The sequence below is a fragment of the Centruroides sculpturatus genome, unplaced genomic scaffold (assembly GCF_000671375.1).
Source record: "Centruroides sculpturatus isolate CEXI.00-Female unplaced genomic scaffold, Cexi_2.0 scaffold82, whole genome shotgun sequence".
Taxonomy (NCBI): domain Eukaryota; kingdom Metazoa; phylum Arthropoda; class Arachnida; order Scorpiones; family Buthidae; genus Centruroides; species Centruroides sculpturatus.
The window spans coordinates 771,842-782,291 of NW_019384498.1; the positions used below are offsets into that span (position 1 = coordinate 771,842).

At 31.6% G+C, this 10,450-nt stretch overlaps 1 protein-coding gene across 1 annotated transcript in view; it reads left to right on the forward strand.

The window, feature by feature from the left end:
• Positions 1-10,450, forward strand: part of LOC111621990 (sodium channel protein 60E-like) — a 150,910-nt gene that overhangs the window by 65,831 nt on the left and 74,629 nt on the right. Inside the window, exons 11-13 of the mRNA XM_023364281.1 lie at positions 8,506-8,693; positions 8,774-8,944; positions 9,023-9,216. Coding sequence (XP_023220049.1) covers positions 8,506-8,693; positions 8,774-8,944; positions 9,023-9,216 — 553 coding nt within the window. The remainder of the gene's footprint in view (positions 1-8,505; positions 8,694-8,773; positions 8,945-9,022; positions 9,217-10,450) is intronic.

Genomic DNA, 10,450 nt, shown 5'->3' on the forward strand with positions numbered 1-10,450 from the left:
ATATATATATATATATACATACAATTTTATATATATATATATATAATTGTATATTCTTGTGTTTACTACGATGAAAGAAAGATGGCAGTGCCTGCACTATCAATAGTATCGTGATAGAGGAGTCTATAATTTTAAAATGAGCTTTTAGAGGCAAAAGAAGGGTTCCAATTGTAAAATTTAACCATTAAATGGATTATTTGTTGAAAGAGCATTCAAAGTAGCCAAGAAAACAATTAGAATGCTTGCGCAGAGTTACGCGGAGGTATAAAAGAACGCACCCTTTATTACATTTTATGTTGTACGAGGGTTTTACCCAATTCCTGAACCATGTTAGAGTGAACCTATGCTATAAAAGCACTGAAGCACTGTTTTATACGGGGATGTTCCAGTCAAGTTCACAAACCACTTGTTCACAATTCACAAATGCTTATATTAACGATTAAAACTTACATACGGTTATGAACTCACAAAAATAAAACAATTACAATAATTTGGATATAGCAAAGTTCAAATGTCAATTAAACCACAATAACAGGTCCGTCGAAAAGGACTCCTTGCGACATATTCCCTCAAACGTTGGCTACCGCACAGTGAAATGAAACAAACCTTCTAGGCAAGCTTAGGAGAAGCTTAACAAACTTGAGTTTTTTAGATGTCTTAGGTGAACTGAACTTCCTACCTAATTCAATCCTTTTATACGGATTGAAACGAATGTAATTCCTCCAATCAGTGATTGGTAGCTCTATCGGACGTCCGCTGGTCGTACAATGTTTTCTAGCCAATCTGCAGTCGAGTTTCAAAACTACTGACATTGCCGGATCTGCGTCTCCATGACGACGTCAGTTGGTCATTTGAAAACAGGAAAAGTGTGGGAAATCGTACGTCCAGATGATTTATCCCGACACCTCCACAGCTGAGGATCAAACTGAGCTTACTTAAGCCTGTTTGATTCCCCTGTAAGATTTAATTTCAATATACAGAAATTAAGTAACATAAGGATCAATAAGTAATACAATAACTTCCCGATAATTCTATCCGTTTCTTACAAAAATTGAGTCGCGGACACACGTGAATTACAATCAAGACATGAAATACAGATACCGTACAAAAGTTACTACGATCGAAGTCTTCAACGAGTTTCTTTCTCCCCTTTTTCTCGTTGTCCCGATCAGTCCTCGTTCCTTTGTTTTCTCTATACCTCGTACTTCCGTCGATCCACTCTCGAGTCTGTCCTTTCTTCGTCTCCCTTTTTTCGCCGCTCNTGTTTTTTCCAAAATCCAATGGGACATTACAAATTTGTGCTGACTATAAGGTTACAGTCAACAAGCAGTTGCATGACTCATGCCACCCAATTCCACACATTGAAGATATTTTCAATAAATTACAGAATGGATCTTATTTTTTGCATGTTAGATATCCACAAAGCTTATCTTCATCTATCAGTTGATGATGACAGTGCAAAAATACAAACAATCTCAACACACTGTGGAACCTATCTAGCAAAACGAAACAATTATTTTTTGGAATTAAATCTGCACCAAACGAGTTCCATAAGTTTATTGACTAATTCATCCAAAATTTTGAAGGAGTGGTAGCTTATTTTGATGACATCATAATTCAAGGAAAAACTTATAAAGGATGCATGGACCATTTACTGAATATCTTAGACAAGTTGATAGCTAATGACTTAAACGTAAACATCAGTAAATGCAAATTCTTTGAAAGAAAAGTACAATATTTAGGACATATAATTAATGCAGAAGGACTCCAAAAGTCTCAGACAAAATAAAATCCATCCAGGATGCACCTCGCCCAAGAAATGTGGAAGAATTACACCAATTCCTAGGACTTGTTAATTACTATTACAGAATGGATCTTATTTTTTGCATTCATCTTATTCATCAAGAATGCATCAGAAATTTTATATCCATTGAATCAATGCTTACAGAAAAACACTCAATTCCATTGGACAGCAGAGGAGGAAGCAGCTTTCATTTGTGCAAAATCTGAGATTATCAGTAATAGGGTACTAATTCCGTTCAACTTTAAACTACCAATAACATTAGCTGCTCAAACCCCAGGCACAAGCTTCCCAAAGGAACATAACCGAACAACCGAAATTCGACAAATTTTATCATGTGGGAGATCATGTACAATCCCGAAATTACACAACTTCTGGTCCTTGGAAATATGGTATTGTTGCTGAACGACTAGGTTAGGTACTTACATCAGGAGGGTGGCCAACAAGTCGATTGCGAAGCCAATTTTGGTTGATTGCTCGCTATGTCTTGACTTAATGTGTTACACTTGTAACCGAACACAACATGTGAATGTAACACACAAGTGCAACTGTAGTGATATCGGACCTCTGCATCCTCCCTCAGATGCGATATTGTCAGTCCATGTGCAATCCATTTGTGTACAGTTGTAAAAGGAGAATAAGAAATGTAGACAGTCATAAAATCAAAAAAAAGAAAGGCAGGAAGAGGGACAGAGAGAGTAGTTAGAGAGAGGTAGGGTGAAGTGGTGGTCCCCGAAAGTGACAATGTTGAGTTTCAATTTTTCTTCTGTTTAAAATGTAAGTACCTTTTCTTCATGTTTTAAATTAAATTGTGGCTTTTCTTACCTATCTATTTACTTGATAAGTGAGCATTGTCGGCAACAGGCCTCTAAACTGTGGTCATTAACAGAGTTAATTACTGCAGTTTATGAGTTTTTTTTAATTTTCTAGGAAAATATTTAATTCAATATTTATTGTCATATTTCTTTTGCATTTTAGTCTATACCCACGAACATGAGTAGTAAACCCAAAAAAATCAAAAACTTATCATTTTAATGAAGAATGGGAACTCAATTACTTTTTTACAATGGTGAATGATAAATGTCATTGCTTGATATGCCTTACCTCAATAGCCATTGCTAAAAAGGGTAATCTGGAAAGACATTTTTTAGCTTTACATAACAAGTATCAAACAGATTATCCACCAAATTCCAAATTGAGAAAATGTAAAGTTAGGGATCTTAAAACTCTCTTAACAAATCAACAAAATGTTTTTAAAAAGCCAATGTTGAAGTCACAAACAGTAACTACTGCATCATTCAAAGTAAGCTACCTCTTAGCAAAAAAATGTAAACCATTTTCTGATGGTGAATTTGTAAAGGAAATTTTTTTGGAAATGTCAGATTCACTTTTTAATGATTTTATGAACAAAAGTGAAATTATTGCTGCAATTCAAGACCTATAACTGTCTCGAAACACTGTGATGTGACAAATTGATAAGATGAGTGGCAATGTAAAAGAACAGTTATATAACAAAATTAATAGATGTTCTTGTTTTTCCCTTCAATGTGACGAATCAACAGATATAAGTGATACAACACAATTACTTGTTTTCATTTGTATGGCTTTTAAGGATTTTACATGTAAAGAAGAATTATTGGATATGATTTCTTTGAAAGAAAGGACTAGAGGTGTAGATATATTCAAAGCCTTTAAAAACTTGCTCGATGATTTGAAAGTATCACTTTTTAAATTAGTTTCAATAACAACGGATGGCACAGCTGCAATGATAGGTCACATAAATGGATTTATAGCCCTATGTCAAAATGAAGATGAATTACCAGCCTTTTTGAGCTACCACTGCATAATTCACCAGCAAGTGTTAGTCAGCAAGAGACTAAACACAAAAGAGGTAATGGACATAGTGTTTAAAAGTGTTAATTCAATTCAAGGAAGTTCCCTCAAACAGTGTCTCTTCCAACTGCAGCTTGATGAAGGCCAACCTGAATTATTACAACATATCGATGTAAGATGGCTAAGCAGAGGTAAATTTCTGCAACGATTTTGTGATTTATTGCCTGAAATAATAGATTTTCTTTGCGAGCAAGATGGAAAATGTGAAAATTTAAATGATGAAACTTGGCTTAGTGTCTTAGCATTTCTTACTGATTTTACTTCAAAATTAAATCATTTAAATTTAGAATTACAAGGTAAAAATAAAACAGTAATTGATATGATCAGCTGCGTAGATGCATATAAAACAAAATTTAGTTTGCTAATAGAAGATCTGCAACAAAATAATCTATATTATTTTCCAAATATGGCAGATAATCTATAAAAACATAAAAATATTAATTATAAGAATGACATATATGTTGTGGAAATCCAAAAAGTAATTGAAGATTTTGTGGTAAGATTCCAAGATTTTGAAAAAATTAAAGACATTGTGGAATTTATATCTTTTCCTTTTAAAAAAGATTTAAGTGTGAAATGCATTAGCCAAAAAATTTCAGACATATTTCATATGCAGCAAAAGGCATTAGAAAATGAAATTATAATTTTACAAACTGATTTAATCTTACAAGCCAGAAAATTGAAGAAGATTTTTGGAAATACATCAACTGAAAAAAATATCCCAGTATCACCAAATGTAGCAAATATATTTATTCTTGTTTCAGATCTACATACCTGTGTGAATTGGCATTTTCATACTTAAAGTTAACAAAGACTAAACAACACTCTCCCCTGACTGATTTTCATACTGAAGACTAATTATTATTATCTTTGTGAGGATATACACCTAAATATGATTCCTTGGTTACAGACATGGAAACTCAGTCCTCCCATTAATGTTAAGATAATAAAATAAATTCTAAATCTGTCTTTATCTGTAGCTAATTTGAATTAATAAATATTGTTAATAATAACTCATGTTGTTTTAATTCCTCTGGACATGAGTTTTTTGGCTTGTTAAATAATTATGTTTTTTATGTAGATAAATATACAGGATGTTTCAGTATGAGGTGCACTCCTGCAAGTTATTGATAGATTAGCAAAAAAAAGTCTAAAAATCTTATATCATTCTTCAATGATAAATTTTCTTGGCTCAAAAAAAAATCTCAAAAGTGAAATCTTAAAATCAAATTATCAGCCACACTGCATTTTTATAACAACTTTTTCATATTTATGAACAAATAGTACTACAACTTATATATTGCAATTGATAAAAAAATTAAATTATGTTTTAAGTTACTAAAAATCTATCTTGAAAAAGTGTCGAAAAATTGAATTTTTTAGGTACCGCCTGTATGGAATGAACTTGTAGCTGCAGATATCAAAAGTTGGGTCTGGAAATTTATTTTCTTTATGAGCCTATATCTCAAACTTAATAAGCAATTTAAAAAATAAAAAATAGTTTTAAACATATATTTTGCTTATTTACCCATTGCTCGTGGAAGTGCACCTCGTACTGAAACACAGTGTATAAACATAGTATAATACATACTATGTTTATACATAGTATGTATAAACACCTCCCCCTCACCACTTAGACTATGCCTATGACAACAAGTCAATCGTGACACACTTTTAATATAAAAAGTAGATCTTATCTACACAAAAGTTGGTCACCCCTGATGTACAACTTAATTGAATTCGATGATGGATACATAATAAAAAGGCATTATGATCAACTATGCCTGTGTGAAATTAACAAACAGACAAATCCTATTCAGATAGGATTTGACTTCAACAAAAAGATAATTGACAGGTGCAACAACATAGTAAACAATAGAGACTTATCCCCAGCTAGTGCTAGTTTACACCCAAGCACAATTAGCTACGACAAAGGAACTGTAATGACTTTACCTAACAAAAAGGAGACAATGACAAAAACAGCTTCTGAACAGGCCCCAGAGAAGGAGGAGGGAGAATCTAGTGGAATGATGACAAACTGAAATGAATCAAAGCCTCAATGATCAAATGAATACAAAGACCAGTACAACGCCTAAATCTTTAAATGAACAAATTTTAAACAACATTTTATTAAGTGTGATTTTGTTAAATTTATGTATGTAAACCTCCAGGGGATAACCCACACCAAATTGCCCCTTGACCTAGTTAGGCGACCCCATATCTTTGACCTTTGTCGTGTTCCTTTGTCTCTGGACAGTTTGTGTTAGCTGTGGTAACACTTAGACCTGGAGACACAAAGTTACATTTGTATTATAATAAAGTTAATTATATACATTATATACAGTCACCAAACTTTTTTCACAATGGGACAGATAACTGAGAGAATGACGAGTGCAGGCCTCATTACCATTTGTTCAATACAGTACACTGAATACACAAAAAATAAAGACAGTCAACATATTTATTTACCAATAAACAAATACGATCACTGCAGCAAGCTTGTAATTGCTTTTGTTAGAAACTCCATTGTAGGTACTTACATAAAAAGCAATCTGATATCCAAAGTCATAAAAAGTTGCTAAAGTTTTTATTTCACTGATTTATCTAAAAATTTTATTACTGTCATATGCAAAAATCAGATTGAACCACTTCTGGCATTTTTACTTACACTTATTATAGGTTTTTCTATGTAATAAGTTTATCTACAAACTATGATATTTTCATATAAATAATTATATTTTACCTCATTTGTGGCACAGTGTGGCAATGGGCCTGATCTGGCCTGTGGGCCATAGTTTGGTGATCCCTGACCTAGGGTTTCATCATCTGAAGGGGCCTCAAAAATTATTTAAAAATTTAGTGAATGATTAAAAAGCTTTAAAAAATTAATTACTATTTAAGGACGTTATTGTCTTTTTAATATAAAAAAAACACTTTAATAACAAAACATAAATGGCCTTATAACAAAATTACACCTAGGGCCTCAAAGAAACATAATATGCTACTGCAGTACATTCATTTATGACAAAAATTTGAGTAATCATAGCTTCTGATCTCCTGCACAAAATCTTTAATTTAGTCTTTCAGGGGCATCACTTTCTTTGACTGTCTGGTCTTTTTGATATTTTGCCACTAGGTTTTTTTTGTTTAAATGACAATATTGATTTGTAAGCATAAAGAAAAAATAACAAAAATCTGTTAATAGAATATACTGTCAGAAATAACAATGCAAACTGGTATAAAACTAATGTTTATTATTTGTGTAAATCACATATTCAAATAACATAAGAAACTGTGAGATAGAATCCACTAGCACAGTATAATGTGTGGCAGTACGCCATGTATTTTGTATATAGTTTATATTTTATTTTAATTAGTTTTACTTTTCCTTCTGCATTCTTTTCTTCCCCCCTTTTTTTCCTCTTTTCTTCCCCCCTTTTTTTCCTCTTTTCTTCGTTCTATGGTCAACCCTCTTTGGAGAGTCTCTCCCCGAAATTCCTTTACTTATTGGCTATCGAAAACACCCTAAAACAAGGGGGGTGAGGTAAGAGGAGATGTAAGAGGGAGGAGAGGGAGGAATGAAGTGAGAAGGAGCGGGAGAAAAGTTTTTGGAGTGTACGTGAGACGAAGGGAGAGTCTGAGAGATGGACAAAGGAATATCCATGATAGACCCATGGAAATTAATTAAACCCCTTAAGCCCCAAGCCCGAGATTAATTAAGGACAAACTTTCACATTGTGACCGCCGACAGTTCTGACTCGAAGGAAAGAAAGAAGGGAGATCCTTCCAACTTTATGTAAGACCCTCATTAAGGACATTGCAAAAAGAAATGATCTTCGCAGGCCTTACATACTAGCATTGGGTATCCCTTTTCTGAGTTCTAACTTTCCTTTGCCTATCCCCTATCTTCTTACCTTAGTTAATATTAGTTTAAGTCTTATTTGTTATTAGTGTTTAAGATAGATTTAGATTTTTGCGTGATGATTTTCAATAATGGTTCTTTATGTTGCGTCCTATGGTTCGGGATTTTGTTTGTGTAACCTTGTTCACTATTCTGATTGTTTCTAACTGTTGGGACATAAAGTTAGCACTGGAATCCTAAAGAAGCCTGTAGTTAAACTTCCAACCTTAATTAAAGTTGTCCTTTTTGTTGTACTTTGATTCCACATGTCTTCCTTAAAGAAGAAAACCACATACATTCACAAATGACAAGTAACATGAATTGCAGTAGAACAAGCTTAAGATAAAAGCATTAAAAACTCATTGAATTGTCTATAAAAAAATAATGAAACAGCATAATCTTTTTGCTAATTAATGAATTTCATGAATATGGAAAATAATTGCAAATACCAAACTGCAAATATGTTAAATTATGAATAAGGAATAAATAAATATGGACTGTACAAATACATTAAATGAAAATATATTATATATAATATATTTGTATTTCTTAGAACGAATATAATTACTTCAAAAAGTATATTTTAGGAAATATCATTGTTAGCAATAGTGACCCTATATTGGGGCACATACTTCCCTTTTTCATCTTGGTTGCCCTTTTCCTAAGTTAGCCCCAAGTGCACCTAGTGCCACTTTATGGGAGCACTGATCCAATGTTAAATCTTAGTTTGAAGCTTCTTGAATAATGTATGATGCCCTTTTTTCATAGCTTGTGTCCCACCTTTTTATAGTCTGTAGGTGCAACTGATTGTTATAAATTGTTCTTTTTATATTTTCAAACTCAATAATGAATTTTATGATTAAAACTATTATAAAAAAACTGAAATTTACTTAATTTATTTTTTTATTAGCTAAATATTTCAGAAATAAATGTAGAAAAACTTGGAAAATAATTCAGAATTTTCTTGCAAGACTTGTCAACGATCCCTTATTTGACTTGATAATTACATTGTCTATAATTCTTAACACAACATTCTTAGCAACTGAACATTTTGGGATGAGTTTAAAGGTGGAAAAAGTTCTTTGTTTAGGAAATTTGGTAACTATAATTTAAAACATAACAAACATAATTATTATATAATTACTAAAATTCTAATTAAATTATTTTATTTGATTTAGATATTTACTGGTATATTTACTATAGAAGCAATACTTAAAATTGTGGCATTGGGTAGACAATATTTTAATAATCAATGGAATGTATTTGATTTTGTTATTGTAATTCTCAGTCTATTAGATCTGAGCTTTGAAAGTGTCAGTGGATTATCAGTTTTGAGAACATTTCGCTTAGTAAGTATTAGTAAATTTTGAAAAATAAATATGTTTTATTAAGTTTTGCTTTAAAATTAAGAATATATTTACTTTCAGTTACGAGTTATGAAACTTGCTCAGTTTTGGCCTACCATGCGTATATTACTAGCAATTATAGCAAGTACTTTAGGAGCAGTTGCAAATATGACTCTCATTTTAACTGTAATTATTTACATATTTGCAATACTAGGTATGCAGTTGTTTGCAGACATTTATACTCCAGAAAAATTTTATCCTGATTCAGTTCCAAGGTTTGTTTTGTTAAATTTTGAATATAAATGATTCAGTGTTAATCTAGTTTTCTTATATTAAGATACAGTGTAACAATGTAATGATTTTTTATTTTAAACATATCAATGTAGATTATACAGTACAATATTAAACAGTACAGTGACACAAAATTTTGTAAAATTTCCATAAAAAGTGAAATATTGTCATTGGAAATATGTAGGAGTAAAACTGCACAGAAGTTAATCAGTCATTATGAAACTTATCACCCTTTATCTTTTTAAAAAAAACTGCTAAATTTAGAAGATTCAAGAAATTTATTGCAAAAACATTCAATCAAACTTTAACTATATTTAATAATCTTCCTTTTTTAAGAATTTCAAAGCATATTTTTAAAATTTTTGTAAGTTTATCCTTAGGTTCATATTTTTAGTTTCTTTGATCACATGCTTCTTTACAATGTTTTATAAAAAAAATATTTATAAATGAATTCTTAATCTTTACTTTTATTTTTTAACTTGCATAAACTATTACTATTATAAAATTTTATAGAATTAAGATTTAAACTTAAAAAGAATTCTATTTACTTTTATTCTAAATCTAGAAATATTGATTTTTTTAAATTTGTTTTTCTATGTTAACTGAAGATTATCAAATTGTCATCAAAAATGTTTCGCATATGAATTTGTCTTTGGTGTGTTTTAGAAATAGATACTGTATTTTTATTTACCCATGGTTAGGCGCGCGGGGTTATATAGAACCTCCGGGGTCTTTAAACGCGTGTATTTTTAAAAATTTTTTGTGCTTAAAAATGATGCCCTCAGTACCTTCCTTCCATGGTGTGAAGATCGCACCGAAAAAATCTCAATTTTGCACGAAAAAATTTTTTTGCATAGACTTACAATGAAAACCAGTCGGGTGCTATAGTACCCCGCGCGCCTAACGGTGTAATTTTTTTTCGCGCGACTAACGGAGGTGGGCCGATCTGACTTCGTGTTTTGAGGGAAAGCTTATTGGTTGATATAGAGTCAGTCATGATAGAAATGACCAATTAGAGCATAAAAGGCGTAAAAACAAAATTTTTAAAGCCAATAAACGGCAAAAAAGTTTCCCATAGACTTAACATTGTCAGTTTGAAAGGTGGCGTTTTTTGGCGATATTTATTGCTAAATGGTGTTGAAAACATGTTTATTCGTCTAAATAATTTCAAGCGACTTATTATTAGCAAATTAGAAGTGGAAAAAAAGATTAAAACAC